At 36.6% G+C, this 19,472-nt stretch overlaps 2 protein-coding genes and 2 long non-coding RNA genes across 7 annotated transcripts; 2 read left to right on the forward strand and 2 right to left on the reverse strand.

The window, feature by feature from the left end:
* The first annotated feature begins 133 nt into the window (after nt 1–133).
* On the forward strand, nt 134–4,720 carry LOC133679082 (protein DJ-1 homolog C). Its single transcript, XM_062101586.1, has 8 exons — nt 134–463; nt 671–871; nt 1,310–1,459; nt 1,551–1,730; nt 2,671–2,748; nt 3,078–3,278; nt 3,783–3,920; nt 3,995–4,720. Exons 1-8 carry the CDS (start codon nt 206–208, stop codon nt 4,202–4,204), a joined length of 1,416 nt encoding a protein of 471 aa, XP_061957570.1. The 5' UTR covers nt 134–205; the 3' UTR covers nt 4,205–4,720.
* Nucleotides 4,721–5,476: 756 nt separating this feature from the next.
* Nucleotides 5,477–10,517, forward strand: LOC133679145 (uncharacterized). 4 transcript variants are annotated; one of them, XR_009836115.1, is made up of 4 exons: nt 5,477–6,666; nt 6,922–7,911; nt 8,214–8,688; nt 8,778–10,517. It is a non-coding gene; the product is annotated as an uncharacterized LOC133679145 (long non-coding RNA). The 4 variants fall into 4 exon arrangements; XR_009836113.1 differs by having other exon boundaries at nt 5,478–6,383; nt 6,631–6,666; nt 6,922–8,688; XR_009836114.1 differs by having other exon boundaries at nt 5,478–6,383; nt 6,635–6,666; nt 6,922–8,688.
* A 2,601-nt stretch (nt 10,518–13,118) lies between these two features.
* LOC133679146 (uncharacterized) lies at nt 13,119–13,329 on the reverse strand. Its single transcript, XR_009836116.1, has 2 exons — nt 13,209–13,329; nt 13,119–13,170 (listed from the first exon to the last, which is right to left on the reverse strand). It is a non-coding gene; the product is annotated as an uncharacterized LOC133679146 (long non-coding RNA).
* Nucleotides 13,330–13,344: 15 nt separating this feature from the next.
* On the reverse strand, nt 13,345–17,625 carry LOC133679144 (ABSCISIC ACID-INSENSITIVE 5-like protein 7). Its single transcript, XM_062101650.1, has 5 exons — nt 17,502–17,625; nt 15,182–16,383; nt 14,191–14,262; nt 14,083–14,112; nt 13,345–13,456 (listed from the first exon to the last, which is right to left on the reverse strand). Exons 2-5 carry the CDS (start codon nt 16,274–16,276, stop codon nt 13,382–13,384), a joined length of 1,272 nt encoding a protein of 423 aa, XP_061957634.1. The 5' UTR covers nt 16,277–16,383; nt 17,502–17,625; the 3' UTR covers nt 13,345–13,381.
* Between the last annotated feature and the right edge of the window lie 1,847 nt (nt 17,626–19,472).

Here is a 19,472-nt window from a genome sequence, read left to right on the forward strand (position 1 = left end):
TGTTTTTTTTTTTTTAAGAAAAATAAACATTTGTGGTAATTAAAAAAAAGGTGTGCTCATCATGAAACGCTGCCGTTGATTACTGGCTAGAGCTGCCGCTAAGCAAAACTGTTTATACCTGGTGGATAAGATTCAAACAAAGCCAAAACATCTTTACAAACAGTCTATAGCACTGCAAGCTCCAAAGTGATACTTACATTTATCAATGGAGTCTATGCTCTGTCTTCTCTCACCATCTCCTACAAAGCTCTCTCCTTTCAAGAAACTAACTTCAACTTGTGCCTTAAAAACTACATTTTCCTCTTTATCATTTGCTTCCATGACCTCTCCTCCACAGCCAAAAACACCCTCTACAAAAAAACGCTCCTCTTCAAAACCCACCAAAACCCCATCTCCAAAAACACCCACAACATCAACGAGTGTTCAAGAAACAAGCACTCCAGTCTCTCCTCCTCTCAAAAAGGTGCCTTTTTGCTTAAACCTTATACCCTTTTACCTTAAAATGCTTATAAAAAAACATAGCTTTTCAATTGTTGTTTTGTATTAAAGAATTCTAGACTCCCCTTTCGACATGATGGTAGAAAGTTGATATAACTATGCCTACTTGAACTTGCAGTGACCAAAGTGTTGATTTTTTTTACGGGTTTTGAAATGTTTGTGGCATTGATAGGTTCTGGTGCCAATAGGTTTTGGTACAGAAGAAATGGAAGCAGTTATTATCGTTGATGTTTTGAGGAGAGCTGGTGCTGAGGTAATTGTTGCTTCAGTAGAACCACAGCTTGAAGTTGAAGCTGCAGGTGGCACTAGGCTTGTTGCTGATACCTCCATTTCCAAATGTGCCAATGAAGTTTTCGATCTTGTTGCTTTGCCGGTTTGTTGTTTTTTACTTTGAATCATTCATGGTTTGCAAATTAATTCATGATTGTTACATTTATTTCTCATTGATAATGTAGCCGGGGCAAATATTATGACATAACTTCTTTTTTTTTTTAATTTTTTGAATAAATGGTTGGTTAGTGACTGACACTCATTGAGAAATTAATAAAAAGTATGGTTTAGTTGATTTATGATCGTGCCGGTAAAGAAAGGTATACATACAAGCGTGAATGTTAAGTATAGGAAAAAGATATACTTAACGACAGGGTTTAATTGGAAAATCGAGAAGATTGTGTTTTTTTGGGGGTTGTAACAGGGAGTTTGGTTGCTTGTTAGTACAGCAAATTTTATTTGGAAAACAACTGTAGCTTTTGTAGTTTGATCTGGCCATGTAATTTGTAACAAAGGCTTGCGTGTTATGAATGGCTTCAAGGGAGGAATGCCAGGCTCCGCAAGGTTGAGAGATTGTGAAGTTCTCAGGCAAATTACAAGCAAACAAGCTGAGTGTAAGAGATTATATGGAGCTATATGTGCCGCTCCGGCAATCACTCTTCTTCCATGGGGCCTTCTGAGGAGAAAGCAGGTGGCTTTCATGTGTTGCTTTTGCTTGAATTTTGTTGAATACACATGAATGTATTTTGGTTGACTAAATGTGCTGTAGCATGTGATGTAAGATGACAGGTCACCCTGCATTTATGGACAAGCTTCCTACTTTCTGGGCTGTTGCATCAAAAATTCAAGTTTCAGGAGAGCTTACAACAAGCCGCGGTCCAGGAACTTCTTTCGAGTTTGCTCTATCCTTAGTAGACCAGCTGTTTGGAGAGTCTGTTGCCAAGGAGGTTGGACAATTGTTGGTAAGTTTAATTGCTTTGCCAGTTTCATTTTTACTTTTCATGCATGTGTCAACATAGCATTTTGGAAATCAAGTTCCTGTCATTAACTTAAGTGCATCGAAAGCATGTGCAGCTTAGTCATGCTATTCTTTACTGTGAACCTCTTATTCCTAATTGAATAGAAGTTAAAATTACCTTTTTCAGTGGTGTATAATCATGATTTAAACTCTGCTTTTTTTTTTCTGGACATGATCTGCTGAAGTTCACAGGGATAGTTAGCGAACTGTTTTCAACTTTTCATACCATTGAAGATTCTGTGCAGAATTCTGAAATGAAATGCCTGATAACAGGCTCATAAAATTTCTATTATCCTGTTAAGTACTAGGATCTTAGCACAACAAATTCTGCTGAAAGCAATACAAATTATTCAAGTTTTTTTTTTTGGCATCTGTCCATTCATTTAACTCAACCGGGATTCGGACCTCGTCATGCACATCTTAAATATTTTTTGTTCAGTCAGATTATGGAAGGATCGGATGGATTTCTTTCTATCCTTTAATACAGTATTTTTATAGTGGGGAAAGAAAGTCTGGATGGTATGAAAGAAGCAGTATGAGTTAAAGCATTAATTATCTTAGTGATCCTTCAAGTTTTCTAAAACGGAATGCAAAGAGTTTGTGATATCTTCATTTAGTTCATATCTTCAAAGCGTCACTACTTTTTACCCATGTAATGGTTTTTTATAGGATTTAAAAAAAATGCACAGAAAACCAATGACAAAAAGTAGAGAAATTTGATAAGTGATTGTGTATATGGAATGCATAGATCAGGTGAGCTGTTTTCTTTTGTTTTGTAAAAGATTCATCTGTCAACTGACTTGTCTTCTCTTACATGTTTACCCTTTGGAAGATGCTTTGTGGTTAATCATCTTGAGCTAACATCTCTTCACACCTTATATTAGCTAATGCAAGCTGATGATGACACCCAGAGAAAAGAAGAATATAACAAAGTTGAATGGTCTTTTGATCACAATCCTCGTGTAAGTTTCTTCTACCATCCTGTTTCTGTTAATCACCTATTGGTTTATAATCTTCTTTGCCTGGAGAACACTCGATGCGGGGATGTGGAACACATTAAAAACAAGAGCTCCTCATATTTGAAACAATTTTGCATTTTTTCAGTTGCTCGGTGGACGCACTGATATTTTTTGAATGCATCTCTAGTTTAGTCATTTGCTAAAGTTGCTCATGAAGTAGTTCCCGCATCCCTGTGCAATCCCAATTTATAGCATTTGTTTGTCTTCTCATCCCTATTGCATTTGAGTTTCTTCCTATTTATCATCAAATTAATCTTCCACATGTTACACAGGTTCTCCTTCCAATTGCAAATGGTTCTGAAGAGATTGAAATAGTTGCTATTGTAGATATTTTAAGGCGGGCAAAGGTGGATGTTGTGGTTGCTTCAATTGAAAAATCAGTGCAAATTTTGGCATCACGAGGCGTAAAAATTGTCGCTGACAAGTTAATTGGTGATGCTGCTGAATCAGTATATGATCTAATCATTCTACCAGTAAGACAACTCAATTTTTTTTTATAATATTGAAAATTGCTTTTCTTGCATTCTTTCCTCATAGAGTTGTGAGGTTTTATAGTCTTTGGAATTCCCACTGTGATATCAACAGATGCCTTTGGACCATGCAAACTAGTCTAATATCATAAGAGGGCTTTGAGTACATTGGTAGTCTTAACTTCAGCTTTATGTTGATGAAAAAAACTTCAGCTTCAAGGTAATTGCAACATCTTGTGGAGATACTGTCGGTAGCTTGGGCTACTGAAATTACTGCATTAGCTGTTATCATTTGCTCAGGTTAACGCCATGCCGCATTTCTTGGGATGAAGTGCTCAACAAGTAGCACATTCCAAAATCTAGTTTTTGCTAAATATTATAGATCTTTCTGAAATTGAGGCTGCTGTCTAGTGCGAAATTGAGGCTGCTGTCTAGTGCGATCTTTGACATCTACTTTTGTGTTTGCGTTGTATCCTTGAAGAGTTTTGATTTGCTGTGTGCTTTCAGGGAGGAAATGCTGGGGCTGAGCGGCTACACAAATCTAAGGTTCTAAAGAAGCTGCTCCAAGAGCAATATACAGCTGGCAGAATATATGGAGCAGTTTGCTCTTCCCCTGCAGTTCTTCACAGACAGGGTTTACTAAAGGTAATTTGAACTAATTGAAATCTCTTTTCTAAACAGTAGGACGCTGAAGGATCTGCTTTTCTTCCCAACTATAGGATAAGAGAGCCACTGCACACCCCTCTGTTGTGACCAACCTAAACAATGTATCAAATGGTGCCAAAGTAGTTATTGACGGTAAATTGATCACAAGCAAGGGACTTTCTACCATAACAGATTTTGCTTTGGCTATTGTGAGCAAGCTTTTTGGCCATGCAAGGACAAGATGTGTAGCTGAGGGCCTTGTTTTTGACTATCCCAGGAGTTAGGCCATCAGGTCCTTCTGGACGAAACACAATTTGGAAGATCCCTGTTCCATGGAGAACAGTCTATTCCCTGAACTCATATCAGCCAGTTAAGAAAGAAAATCCTCTTTCTGAGGTGCTTGCCTAATGGATATTTACGAGACTCATGTTCGTCCAGATACAGAATCCTGATTGCTTTTTTGGATAGCAGAACGAGGGAGAGTTGACATTTGCCTTTCTGTGAAGCCCAAAGCTACTCGCCCAATGGCGATTAACAGAAGATGTGTTGTGAGCTGAAGCTAACATCTCCAAATGTCTGCTGAAGAACAGACTTGTTTGCAAACTTTATATGATAATTCAGTGCCGAACAGTATGAATGGACATAGAAATGGCTCTGTGTAACAACTGGGCAACGCAGCTGCTTTTTATTCATCCCATCTTGCTCATGTTGCATTAGCAACACCAGGGATTTCAGTTCGGACCTGTGTTATTGTGGACTTTTTCTCATTGCCAACGAATGATAAAGATTACAAGCTTAAATCAGGACTTTCATGTATGGTTCTGATGTTGCCGAGATTAATCATAACCATATATTTCCTCTTATGCTTGCCTGTTCTTGACTGGATATTTTAGAACTGGCTGCTGTTGTGTCTGGAAAGCATCCGTCCAATTGTCAATCAACCCTTAATATCTAGCAACCTAACCCAACAATACTGAAAGCTATCATGTGGTCTGCATGTAAGCCACCGTATTAGTAGTAAAAGTATCACTACTTGGAGCTTGCTCCCACAGGTAGTACTAAAGCACTGCTACCCCGGTGGCTTAACAGCCACAATATTAAATGCCACCGATAAGCTCTTAGAAACTAATGAGTTACTCAGAAGTGCAAGGAAAACAACATAAAGATCTGGTTTTGAATTTATGTTTTTGGCTGCCTAATTCAACTATACAAGATGCTAGCATTTCCATAACAGTCATGATCAATGCAAACACAACAGCCAACCAATCATGTGCCTGAGCTCCAACGACACCTTCGCATCTAGAGAACTGGATTTTATTCCTTATTTAATAAAATGACATGCTAATTAACTTGTTTACCAAACGGGAAGCATTCATTTTGATTTGCATTACACTAATTGCTGCCGAGTTCAGTCTTACCTTCCACTTTCTTGGTTTTTAATGAATTCATTGAAAAAAATTTCAAGCATCTCAACTTCTCTTACTCGGGGTGTAAATCTGAACAAGATCTGGATGTATCCTGCTATGTATACACATATCCATTCAAATGACAAAGCGATCTGCAATCTGAGAGAAGAAGTGTCCATGTCTATGGAAAATAAAACAAGAACAACAAAGAAAAAGACGACTTGTTTAGTCACCAAGTTTCAAGCTGCACAAGTAGTAGGGAGGAGCACAATCCCACATCGACTAAAACTTACTTTGTCTACTTCGTTATAGTGGACACGCTAAACAAGAAGAATAGCCGAGCCAGGTAGCGTGGGCTTGTGATCCGAGTGGAGGCATTAAGGTGATGGAACGTTGATCTTGTCCAGATGACTGAGTCTAGTGTGATAAATTTCTGGCCTGCCCGTTCCAAGCCGAGAGCTGAGCCATGTGACCCCAGCGAAGGCTTGGGTTACATGTCTCCTAAAGTGGGGGGCAATGCGTGAGGCTGGTTTCACAGAGCAGCGACAACCTCCCGCTCCTGGCAGTGGGAAGGATAACAGGCTGTCGTCTCCTAGGCTCATATGGTCTGATGGGCTGATAAAACTGGACCATCACTTTTTTTTCCCTGCATTTAAAATCATTTTGCACGGCCAGTGTGTCATTAGCAGCTCACTCCGGGTTCAATCACTTCCTCTATGTTGTTTCTTCCTTTTGGCGTGCGCTGATGAAGTATCTAGGGGAGGAGGGACTCATACGAATTGGGTTTCTTTTGGCTGGCTGCTTTCTGGCGGGTCTGGGTTCAGCTTAGATGGCCTTGATCGTACGGTGGACCTTATTCTTCATTGGTGAGTGGGGGTGCCATCATTGTACATTAAATGCACGCCCCACTTGCCATGATCTTTGCCCTCTTGGTTGAATTGAAAGGGTGGGTTTTTGGTTCCTGGGATTTCACACCCTGTTCTCTCCTGACCAGCTGGTCTGATTGAGTGCTGCCCCACCTCTCTTCCCTCTTCTAATTCGGTTGGGATGTTGTCAGGTGAGCTTTTTTCTATTATTGATAGGGAATTTTGTGTCTGAGAGGCTTCGCTTGCTTTGTTATCTTTTTGTGTCCGCTTCTTGGAATTTGGTTGGCATGGCTTGTGGGGAAGTATATAAGCTTTTTTTTTTTAATCTATTCTGTGTGGTGAATTCTCACATTTCCTTTTGTTTTCTTAAAAAACATTTGGGTTTTGCAAGCTTTCTGAGTTTTTTTATTTATTTTCTGATTTGATTTTGTATGGTAGACAGATTTCACAGCTGATTGGAATTCTTATTTGGAGGTAATGATTATATTTAAGCTTTTATATTTTCTTTCTTCTCTGTTTCTGTCACATTTAGTTTCAATCATGATTTAGAATTAGTTTCTTTAGAAATTTCATTCAATATGAAAACTGGGTTTAGTTCTGTTGTTTCTTTCAGATTTAATTCAATCTGGACAGAAAAACTTTTCCTCAACGGGTTTGATGCAAATATAAATAATTATAAGCATTAAAGCTGACTGGTTTATTCTTCGCATCTAAATATTTTTTTTGCAGGATATTGCCAATTACATGCATGATCACAATGATGCAGAGGCTACACCGTTCTATGCAAATTGCTTGCATTTGTATTTATGGACTGCGTGATGCATTCATTCAAGGTTTGAACAACATTAGTTTGTGGTGACAATTCACTTCTAATCCTATATACTGGAGACTTGAAAAACATTATTTAATGGGAATAGCATGTTAACCATTTCCTTTCATCCTTCCACATTATTATGGTGGAATTTATAATAGCATAAATAGTTGCAACTTCCAATAGCCTCGCTTAACATGTTGCCATTGCTTTTGATGGCTGCTGAGAGGTTGTCAGACAATTTCTTAGGAAGAAGGTTCGGCTGCTGAAAGGTTGTTATGATCGAGGCTACTTTATTGGGGTTGAGCCTTTTGGTTGCGAATATGAGGTGGCCTTCCATTAATGCATTTGACAGGGCATTTAGCATTTTGTGTTTGTTTCTATCAGTTTAGGGCCTTTAGGCTATTATGATGCCGCCACTATGAAGGCTTCAGGTTATCTCACTTGCCTTTTGTTTTTGGTTTTACTCCTGTGCTTGCTGTCTCTTTACTTCTTTGTCCACTTATTCTTCGGGCGATCTGAAAGGGTGTCTGTTTGTTTTTCTGTTGTCTTTTTAAATGGTCAATTCTGGTCTACGTTGTCCATCTTCGTAAGGGTTTCTTCCTATTCTTTTCCTTTAGCTCAGATGTTTGTTCTTTTTTAAGAGAGGGAGGCTGTTGTGGTCCTCTGCTTTGTTTGGTATCTGCCTTCTCTTCTTTTTTGCTGATTCGATTGGTTGTTTGAAGGATTTAACTTTGTCTTGAGTTGCATCTTTTTTTTTCCTTTTTTTTCCAGCAGGGATTGCTTTTGAAGGAGGTAATTGGCTCTCTCTATTGGTTCTTCGGTTGAATAAATTTTGGGAGATTCTTACTGATTATCATCCTTTCAGCTGATTTCAGTATGGCATGTCATGTGATAAAATTTTTTAGGTAATTGATGCAAACCAGAAACAACCTGGTTACCCCACTAGATTGTGTTCAAGTAGCATTATAGCTAAGGAAATTTGATTGTATCATGTAATTTGAACTGCCATTGTAGTTTAAACTTATTACCTCCACTTGGAACAATCAAACTGTAATATATGACCTTTCTACTGTTGTTTCTGGTTTGCATCAGTTACTCATATTTCATTGAACTAAGTGGGGTAATTTGCATCCCAGATATCTGTCAGTGCTAATGGCAGTTCACATGCTACAAAGGTAAATTTCATTGACTTGCAATATTGGTACAGGACTATTTATCAAAAAGAAGGTCCAGGACTTGCTTGCTAGAGACTAGGTGGTTCAGGTTCATCATGCTTACAAGCTGCTGATTGGCTAGCAAACTTGGGTTTTTTAAAAGGCCACTGGGAAAAGCTGCTACGGATGCTCCCTCTTCTGGTTTAATCCCTGTCTTATTTTATGATTTTATTGGGAGTATATCTTTATTTATTAATTGCATTTGCTTTAACTTTGTATATCAAACATGCAGAGCATGGATTCAAATTTAATAGATAGTAAAAGGCAGGGAGCGTGCTATATATATTGTGTAAATCAAGAATTATGTGATCTTCATATATATACACTTAGCCATGTCAACCCAATTAAGCTTGTAATGCAGCTTCAAATGAGGGAACTAGAAAGAATGTTTGATGAAGTACATTGTCCGTCTTGTACCATTTTCATTATAATGCTCCAGTTGTAAGTACGAGAGAGAGAAAGAGAGAGGTGATGATCCAAAACTGAAGCCTCTTCATTCCATGATATCCAATCTACATGACCTGATTTTCATTTCTTTTCTATTGTTTCCTATCCAGATTATGAAGTTGATAAACTAGAAAATGCAGGCATCATCAAAGGATTTGACTATTATTTATTTCTGGTAATTAAGAAATAAGGAGGTGAAAGCTACACTGACTTGCCTCTGTTACTGCAATTGAAAGTCCTGATACAAGCATGTGTTTTTGAATGACAGAACTCCATATTGGTGAATTCTATGTGGTAAAGTCGCATCCTAAAGTGTAACGAACACTAAAATAATACTACAGGCCATCCAGTTCATTCAGCAGTATTTGAAGTGTAGGAACTTTGCACTTAGAATTAAGACATGCTACTTTTTCCAGTTGCATCTGAAAAATCTAATGCATTCAACGAAATGAAGAATGGATGCACAGAGGCTCGTGAACTTGCACTCAGTTAAGCTTTATAGGCTTCATTTTCTTAAGTGATAAAGTCTTGAATCTACCTCGTTTTAGGAGGTTAAGTAATATTTATCTAGTTTTATTTATTAAGGGTAGAATAGTATTTTCAGTTTAACCTATATATAATTTCTTTGTATTTAGGTTAACTTAAGCATTCATAATAAACATCTTATTGAGAATTCTAGCCTCCTTTTATGTTTGATCAGAATTACTTTAACATGGTATCAGAGCCTAGTTGATCGAACCCTTGGTTTGTTAATTTTATGGAACTCGCTGCCCTTGTAGAAATTATGTTCACCAATGTCAAAATTGTTATCATCATCCACTTCATTCCCTGTAGGATGTTCCAACACGCTCAATGCATTCCTATGAAGCTTAACTTCAGATTCATTTTTCAAAACATCAGACATGAGTTGTTTGACCTATTAAAAGATGGAGGATGAAGATCAAGTTTTGTGCTTGCGGCTGAAGAATTAATATCTGAAACTTTATTTTAGATTTTTCAGCTTCTGCAATTTGGTATTTCTGTTCTGCCTCTGCAATTGTTTTGGTATTTCGTCTTCTCTTCAGTTTCTGCAATTTGGAATCAGCTTCTGCAATTTGGTATTTCTATCTGTCTCTGCAATTGTTTTGGTATTTCGTCTTCTCTTCAGTTTCTGCAATTTGAAATTAGCTTCTGCAATTTGGTATTTCTGTTCTGCAATTTGGTATCAGCTTCTGTAATTTGGTATTTCTGTTCTGTCTCTGCAATTGTTTTGGTATTTCGTCTTCTCTTCAGTTTATGCAATTTGGTATTTGAGTTAAGTTTCTGCAAGAAAAATAAAAAATTTTAGAGTGATATTTTGTCTTCCGCTTCTGCAAAATCTGGTATTTCAACTTTCCTTCAGCTTCTGTCATGGCATCTACTACCAAAGAGATTGTTTGGTTACGTTGGTTACTTGCTGATATGAGAGTTTTCTTTTCTCATCCTACTCCTATGAATTGTGACAACCAGAGTTCTATTCAGATTGCTCACAACTCGGTTTTTATGAGCGAACTAAGCACATTGAGATCGATTGTCATCTTACTCGTCATCATCTCAAGCATGGCACCATTACTTTGCCTTTCGTTCATTCTTCCTTGCAGATTGCAGATTTCTTTACCAAGACGCATTCCATATCTCGTTTTTGTTTTCTAGTTGGCAAACTCTCGATGCTTGTAGATGCCGCATCGTGAGTTTGAGAGGAGATGTTAAGTAATATTTATCTAGTTTTATTTATTAAGGGTAGAATAGTATTTTCAGTTTAACCTATATATAATTTCTTTGTATTTAGGTTAACTTAAGCATTCATAATAAACATCTTATTGAGAATTCTAGCCTCCTTTTATGTTTGATCAGAATTACTTTAACAGTCATTGCTAAAATTTGGTGGGGAAGTTTAGCTTCTAGAGTGTATTGTTCAAAACCGACCTTGGAAAATGCATATATTTTTTTAATTATTATATAATTAAATAAAAAATAAATTCAAAACAATTAAGTTATTAGAGAAACAAGTCTATAACCCGAGGTATAGGTTTTCATGTTAACTTGGTCTTATCTGAGTTTGTTGCTTCAATATTAAAAATCTAAAACAACTCTACCCTCCAATTTTTTTAGGATTAAATTGCAAACTTCATCTCAAGATTTCTAATACTGAAATTGCAAAGATGTCAATAATCCTCATAGCCATCACACTTTTTGCCGTGTAACGATTTGGATAGGATTATTAAAAAATATACAGCATCAAGGGACAACCTTTGGGAAATTTGGTGCGTTGTGATTCATTTTGCTTACAGCTAGCTTGCATTGATCAGGTGTGGTGTAAGATGTTTTCATCTGTTTGATAAAAGATTCGTTTGCAATCTCTCCATGTATTCCCATGGCAGCTCCAAGGCAAGACCAACATGGAAGCACTTGTGAATATTTGATAATAATGGAATGTTACACTTACCTTGGTTTCTGAAATCCTATTGAGAAATTGCCAACCTTTACCTTGGTTTCTGAAAACCTATTGAGAAATTGCTAACCCTTTTAACTTAGCTTATTCAGGGCGTCAATTTATCCTACATGTATTATACCATACACATCCACTCAAAGAGAACAATGATCTGCAGTCTGATAGATGAAGTATCTGTAGGAAAATAAGAATAATAAAGAAAAGATATTGTGTTTATTGAGAAAGTTTCATCCATGGAGCAGGGGAGTCCGGAGCTCGAAGAGAGAAGAATCCCACATCAGCAAAGCACCTCCTTTATGTCGATTCGCAGTTCCTTGCCCAATCTCTACGGGGAAAAGGAACTGGCTCCCTCACTTTATATTGGACACAGCAAACGAGATGAGTCTGGGCCCAGTATAGTGGGCTTGTGATCCAAGTGGAAGCACCGATGTGACGGGACCTTGTTTCTGTCCAGAAGACTGGGTCCGTGGTGGCTATTCTCTGGCCTGCCCATTCCAAGCCGAAAGGGCGTGAGGCTGGTTTTACACATTGTGTCTATTTAAAAGTATAGTATAGGTATAGAAGTTTTTTAAAATATTTTTTACATTAAAATAATATTGTTTTATTTTTTAAAACTTATTTTTATATCAGTATATTAAAATGATCTAAAAATATAAAAAAATCATAATTTAAAATAAATAAAATTTAATTTTTTTAAAAACATAAAAACAATCCGATCGTCGACAACCTCCCATTTTTGGTAGCCACTTTTGGTAGTGGGAAGGATAACAGGCCACTGCCACGGGTTCATAACATCTTTCTCGAATCCAGGATGGAAAGTAAAAGATTAAGTGGCTTTTTGAGAGTGTGGCTGCGAGTGAAGTTCACCCGTAACCACACATGATAGCGTTTGGTTAAGGAAAATAAAATGCGTCTTGCTGATAGGACCCACTAAAATCAAAGATTGGACCGTAGGTTTTGAGAAGCACTATTTTGCTGCTTCTCATGGTGGGAAAGGAACTTCAACAGTGGAGCATGGCTCCACTGTTCACTGAACAGTGAAGCTATGCTCCACTGCACACTGTTTACTAAGTGAACAGTTTTTTTTTTAAACCAGCACTCAAAGTTTTTTTTTTGAAAAACCAGTGCAGTTAATTAATTGCACTCGTCTTGTTCACGTTCATGTGAACGTGAACAATATTTTTTAAAAACATTAGTTTAAGGTGAATTATATTTACTCGTACTATAATCTCAATTTTATTCATGATAATATTTTATCTAATTTTATTACACGCAGGATAAATCATGGAAACTGTAGTTATTGCCGAATGAATTTTGTATGTAATGAAATTGTTGATTTTTTTTTAAAAAAATTATGTTTTACTCGAAAAACTAATATTTAATATTATTTAATAACACTACATAAATTAGAAGAATATCGCATAATGACGTAGCATTTGTAAAATTTGATCACAATTTCAATTATGTTCTTGTCGGGTCCGGCCCAGTTAAACAAAAATTCAATTTTTATTTTTATTGTGTTCTGTTCAAAAAATTAGAAGAAAATCGCTTAATAACATAACAAAAAATTCAGTTTTTGTTGTTGCACGCTTAAAAAACCATGAAAAATATAATCATTGTTGAATAGATTTTGTATGTGATGACATTGCACATAGTTTAATGAAATAATAAAAAATATTTAATATCAATATTATTTATTTCATGATGTAATAACAGTAGTTAAATCTATAATATTTAAATTAAAAATCATTAATATTAATATATATATTTTTAATTATTTTATAACCTCAATTTGAAAAGCATTTTTTTAATCAAATACATTAAATTATTTTTTCTTCAATCTCAATTTCAACCACAATTTTAACCAAACACCTATTTTTTTAAGCCAACATCAACTAAAAATATTTTTTATAAAATAATTTTTTTTCAAATCACAACCATAACAGCTACCGCAATACCAAACAAACTAACACATATAAGAAAGTTTAATGCACAGGGATATAATAATTTCATGTCATAATTTACAGCTTAACCTTCTACTCCTGCACTGCACTGCACTGCACATATTAACCTTCTACTCCTGCACTGCACTGCACATACAGCTACCCACCCTACCCTACCCTACCCTACCCTACCCTTGCAGTATAAGATGCAAATCACATATGCACACTCCAATCCTTACACCACACAAATGGCTAAGATTTTGCAGCACTGCTTCTACTATCCACAATCAATTTATCAACTCTACCAAGGTCCAGTCAGTGTCCTTCGTAAGCATTGTCTTTTACCTCCCCACTGCGCTTTCATTGTCTCTAAGAACTGCAAAAAACAGAGAGGACAATCAGCCCTCGCCTTACTGATGAAGTTGATGCGCATGATTTTCAGAATTTACAACTACAATGAAATAGCACAATTCGACTCGAGATTCTTAGTCTACTCGGGAACCATGCCACCTCCTGACTAGTAGGAGGTCTACATAGAGAAGAGGTACAATAATGCACTTTAGCTTGCTATCGACTCCTTCCTTATCTGCCTTCTTTAGCTCAGTGCTGTCTACATTCTTTCCCTATACTGTTGGTAACCTATGTCACTGCTCAAAATTGATCAAAGCTAAGGGCACTATGTGCAGTCATTACATTAAAAAAAGAACACTACTCAGCAAATGCAAGGATTAGTATGGCTAGTGAACTTTGAAATACCCCTGATCAATTTAAGAAAGCAATTGTCTACGAAGTTACAAGACATATTGTTCTGACGATAACCCAGGAATTTTATATTTGAGATAAGATGAGGGAAAAGTTAACAAACTAAGGATATAAACAAAGAAGATGGCAATTCCATGACACAATGATCCCCCATCCAAAAATACAAGCTGCAATGGTTCTAAAAACATAACCAAGGATATTTAGTGTAAAAGGCAACAGTACAAGTAAAGAGGCCCATACCTGATTTTTCTGCATTTCAAATATTTCAGCCTGCAGCAACCAAGATTTGGTCAAGCAAGTTTGCCGCCCACCAAATTCCAAGAATTTTTTTTCCAGAAAAGAGCATACCTGTTTTCTCTGTAATTCTTTGTTCAGCTCTTTAAGTTTTGCAACTTCATCTTCCAGCTCTAATGTATAGGCCTGCAGAAACCCAAAAGTGGAAAGCAACACGAAGCATCAATCATTTTTCTCAGTTGAAAATTACTGATCAGGCATCACGTCAATGAAATAAAAACTTTACTAAACAGTAAGAGTTTCACTGAACTGAGAGAACTAAAACATTTAACAAATCTCCAGGACCAGTGTGTTTTAAATATATTTTTTGAGTGCGTCCAGCTTAAGAACGACACTGCATGTATCATGTTGATGGATGCTTGAAACCAGGACAAATTAAAAACTGCTAAAAAAAAGAAGCAAGGCCTCAACAGATTTCAATCAAATAGTTTACAGTACTTTTTGACCACCTATACTGGAAAGCTTCCAACCTGTCTTAAAAGAACACCTTAGTTGAAAATTAATAGTTTATAATGGCGTATTTATTATTATAGGTACAAGTAATATTTAAGGGGGACAGCCAAGTGAACCATAACTTGTTGCTTGTTATTAAGATAAGAGAGAAGTTGACTTCTACCACCAACCACACACTTATGCACTTACATGATACAAATGGCCTTTAAAACTACATACAATCTGGCATTCTAAAATACTGCTGCCTCACAAGCAGAGTTTGCCTATTTATCAGCATCTCAAAGTGGAAAGGAAAAAAATGAGATTTAATGAAAACTCGATGATACAATGAGCCCATGGTGTCCATAATCAGGAAAAAAAAATTAAATCCATGCGTGGAAACACCAAGTGATGCCATCCAGGCATCCAACCAGACCTCTACTGCAGCAAAAGAACAATGGATACGTCTAAAATTACAACCAAGAACACAAATAGCTCCTTGATTGGATCTTAAATACCAAAGTCAGGGAAAATATTTAAGCACAAAAGCAACACACAAGGGAGTACTCAGCAGCTGAAAGATGTATAATAATAGCTCAGTCACTATACTTACCTGCTTGCGAGCCCGTGATCTTGCAGCTGACTCTCTGTTTTTAATCATTCTCCTCTGCCTTCTCTCAACAACCTTCTCCAGAGCTGCGCTGGGTTTCCTTCCCCGACTAAATACAAAAGGAACTGGCGATAGTGAAGATGTGTCAGCATTACTCTTTGCAATCACATCCGGTGATATCCTGTTTGCAGGAGATCCTGTTGCGACTGTAACACCTCTAGCTGCTAAACTAACCATTCCCATTCCTCTACTGTGAGCTAGACCATTGTTCACAGATCGATTTGCAATCCCAACAACTGATCCTCTCACTCCAGGGCTAGCAAGCTGAGCATTGTTTGCCACGTGTAAAGGTGATGCAAACACCACAGTTGCTGCTGGCTTGGGAAAGAGAGGCTGCTGCTGCTGTGGCTGCGGTAGTTGCTGAGAGGGTCTGATTCCACCCACATTCAGAGCTAAACTAGAAGGCTGGTTAGAAACTAAATTGTCCTCCATTATCCCAGTACCCATAAGCCCATTGTTTCCATTTGGCTGCTGAAAGCCAAGAGCCAAACCAGTAGTGTTGTTGTTGTTGTTGTTGTTTAATTGCGATAGTTCACCAAAGAATCCACTATTATTAGGCCTTCCAATTTGTTGAGTATCCTCTCTCACTACCCCAGCCCTCACCAAGAACTCCTCCAGAGTCATCTCTCTTAAAGTCTGTTGCCTTTGTGGTAAATTGGATCCTGCACCACCACTGGTTTCTTTTATCAAGTCTCTCCAAACCTCATCAACAGTCTTTTGACTTAGTGTCCTAGGCAAAGTTAAAGACCCTTGTCTCTGTAAATTCCCATCTGGGGTGCTTCCTTCTCCACCCACACCAACTGTATTTGTCATTGCTTGGGTCTCTTCAGCAGTCCATATGTTTTTCAACAGCTCGTCCATGTTCATTGATCCAAAATCTTTCTGAAGTCCACCACCCCAGGTATTTTGGAATTCATCGAAGGTTAATGAGTATACTGAAGACTGGCGAACCAAGGGGGGATTCTCTAGTGACTTTCTAACGCTTCCTTGTCCTGGTGAGGTATTTCCAAAGTTCTTGAAGTCCCAATGAGAGTCCATTTTTGAAAATCTTCTAAGTAGTGGCAACGGCTGACTCAATCAACGAGTTTCGTAACTTTTATCCGATTGAAGAAGATCAGAATGGAATCTCACTACTTCTATCTAAACTGAGATAAGAAAAAAAAAATCACCAACTCAAGTCATATACAAGTAAAGGTTACAATTTTCACATTTTCGGTCGGATAATACAAAATTTTAATACCCAAGTTCAAGCAACCATGAACACACAACCATGCACGAACAACACAGGTAACGTCAGAAAATCCAATAGCACAAAAACAAGCCTAGCCATGGATTGAAACAGAAAAGTTATCAATATTTAAAGTGTTCTTAAATACCATTTCCAAAAACATAACAAAACGAACTGAGCAATTTTCGAATCAGTTAAACCAAGAGTAAACTTTCACATAGCACCTAATTTTCGTAAAAAGAAGCACACACTAAAGCATAGTTTCAAAGAGTCGAATCAATGAAATTACAAAGTTTCAGACACGGAGAGCGGGGGAAGATGATCCCATTTCCAGGAATAACGATGGCACAAAGTACATTGAACCGAGTTCAAGAATTAAAAAAACACTCTTGTGCAGTTATTATCGATAAATAGAGATCAAACTAAGCTCAATCTCAAATAAATTTCATGCTCTCCTCAATTTCAAATCCAAAAGGTTCATTAAAACTGAAAAAAAGTAGATAGCAAACCAATAACAGCTTCAAGTTTGTTACTTTTCATGTTTATGTACCGGTACCATCACACCCAAACTCAAATATCCATAAATAATGCAAAAAAGGGATCAAGCTTTAAAACCATAAAAACTAGGCAACACCAGCTCAAATTAACAAATAAAAAGAAAAAATCAATACCAAGTTCAAAACAAAACAAAAAAAAAATCACAATAATTAAATTCCAAAAAATTCATTTTATCACAATATTTCTACTTTCACCACACAAGAAAGAAGGGGGGGGGGTAACAAGATAGCCCAGTTAACCATACAAACCATCTCCAACATTAATGAATCTATCTATTGATGAAAACAGTAAATTCAAATCTAGCAAAGAAAACAATATTTTTAAGAGATAATACAAATAGAAAACAAAAAAAAAAAGAGGAAATAAATAAGATAGAGAAAAAAAAAAGTAAACAAAACAGCGTGCTAAAAAGAGAAAGACAGACACCGTAAGAGACAATAAAAGAATTAAGAGATATAGAGAGTTTATTTTTATTACCTTTATTTTTTTTAATAAAACAAAAATGAAAATTAGGCAGCGACTAGAGAGGGTGTAGTGTTTCTTGTGGGTTTCTTCACTTGCTGGTGGAGGCGACAAGTGTCTAATGCCTCCCGGACACGAGTCACCAATTTAAGGAGCTACAAAAGATTTTTACTTTTATTTATTTATTAATATTTTATTTCTTGATTTGAGATCTCGCAACGTGGTCCAATGGGATAGAGTTGAAAAGATGATGTGACATGTAGCCAATGAGGGAAGGAAAGGTGGGCTGCTCTTCACCGATGATTTGTGCTTTCCGACAAAAAAAAAGTGGATGGTGATGAGGTTTGGTGTTTTATTGGTTTGTCAGTGTCTGGAGGAGGGGATTGCATGCGAGTTGGTGTTGGTGGTCAATAGATGTCAACCGTTCATTGTATGAGATCATATGAATGGCTTTGATCATGGTGTCAGGGGCCCATGTGGCACTGGACGCGCATTTATTAAGAAATTGAATTTTTTATTTAAAATTAATTTTTTATATTTTTCAATTGTCTTGATTTTTTAATATTAATAATAAATTTTAAAAAATATATAATATATATTTTTTAATTAAAAATATTTTAATCAATACCAAATATTATCAGAGTCTCTTAATACTGCTCTTTTATAGAGAAACAAATTTACTTTTCATAATATCGTTTTAAATTTATATTTAATGAAAAAATATTTTTATCTTGAATGAATCAAGAGAAATATATATAGATGATTTTTATAAAACTAGAATAAAAGATTAATCTTCTTTAATGAAAAACGTTTCAGAATTAATTGATTATTAGAATAAACAAAAAAGGTGAACATCAAATTTAGAAATAATTCAACATGCCTGGAGGAATTATAATTTATTTCGTTTTTTAAAAAAAATATTACATCTTAAACGACATATGAGATATTAACATTTTTTTTCCTCGACAAACCTTTATTTTATTTAAATATCAGGAAATCAAGTGATTTTATTAATAAAATATTTACTTTCACATACAAGCAAAAATATCTTCCCAATAATCTACTACTATACATGAAAATGAGTTTTTTGTGCTCGGAGATATACCTTTTGAGTTAAAGTTGGATGAATTCCATTTTTTTTTAATAATTATGTTTATTTCAAGACAATTTTCATATATCAGAACTGAAAAAAAAAACAAATCTCTTTAACCATGAGAATTCAATGTGATTCATAGCACAAAAGCTCTGCCCAATTGGATATCCTATTCTAACGTGGGCTTAAACAAACTGGATGAAGCAGAACCGTGGGGTGGATGTAGGCTTTGATGCTGCAGTGTGATTCTTATAAACTGGCACTAACACGGGCCATAACTACCCCAACTGCACTTATCCAAACCAAATCAAAACTGGTACAGGAAGATTCCATGGTATCCACATATGACATATTGTATAATTTATTGTCACCAAAAGGAGAACCCAGTCAAGATAAGCAATCTCTCGACGTCCTGGCACTGATAGTGGGGTTTCATGCACCACGTGGGCAGTCATGATTCCTCCATTGCATTGACATTGAAGACATGAAAAGCATACAAAAGGGACTGCAGACAAAGAGTAATGGTGGGCCTTCATCTACATTGGAACCATCCAAGCTATGGTGCCGTCAGGTGCACGTCTCTACAGGGCCTGCTTCCACGTTTTCATGCCCATTTTAGCAGTGGCATCAAGCATGATAACATCAGAGCGAGTATTGAGAAAATGGTGGTTTCTCTTTTCTTGCAGGAACTGTGGTTTTCAAGGTGGAATGTGGAGATTCCTGACGGATCTGTGTGATCCCTGGTAAAAGCAGCCTGTGCAGTTTAGTTATCATGCGTTCAATAATGGGCTCTCATCATCACATATATGACAGCATGGGAAAATGTGGTGAGGAATGGGTCTGTGGTGGTTTTTTTTCTTTTCTTTTCTTTTTCGGAGATCATTCGCCTCCTC

This window comes from Populus nigra, chromosome 19 (genome assembly GCF_951802175.1).
Source record: "Populus nigra chromosome 19, ddPopNigr1.1, whole genome shotgun sequence".
Classification (NCBI taxonomy): domain Eukaryota; kingdom Viridiplantae; phylum Streptophyta; class Magnoliopsida; order Malpighiales; family Salicaceae; genus Populus; species Populus nigra.

Coding starts and splice junctions, on each gene's coding strand:
- LOC133679144 (XM_062101650.1), bottom strand. CDS start 16,276: ATGGACTCTCATTGGGACTTCAAGAACTTTGGAAATACCTCACCAGGA. Junction 14,263..15,181: donor GATCACGGGCTCGCAAGCAG/GTAAGTATAGTG, acceptor GGGTTTCTGCAG/GCCTATACATTAGAGCTGGA. Junction 13,457..14,082: donor TTGAAATGCAGAAAAATCAG/GTATGGGCCTCT, acceptor TGTTTTTTGCAG/TTCTTAGAGACAATGAAAGC.
- LOC133679082 (XM_062101586.1), top strand. CDS start 206: ATGGAGTCTATGCTCTGTCTTCTCTCACCATCTCCTACAAAGCTCTCT. Junction 1,460..1,550: donor GCCTTCTGAGGAGAAAGCAG/GTGGCTTTCATG, acceptor ATGTGATGTAAG/ATGACAGGTCACCCTGCATT. Junction 1,731..2,670: donor AGGAGGTTGGACAATTGTTG/GTAAGTTTAATT, acceptor ACCTTATATTAG/CTAATGCAAGCTGATGATGA.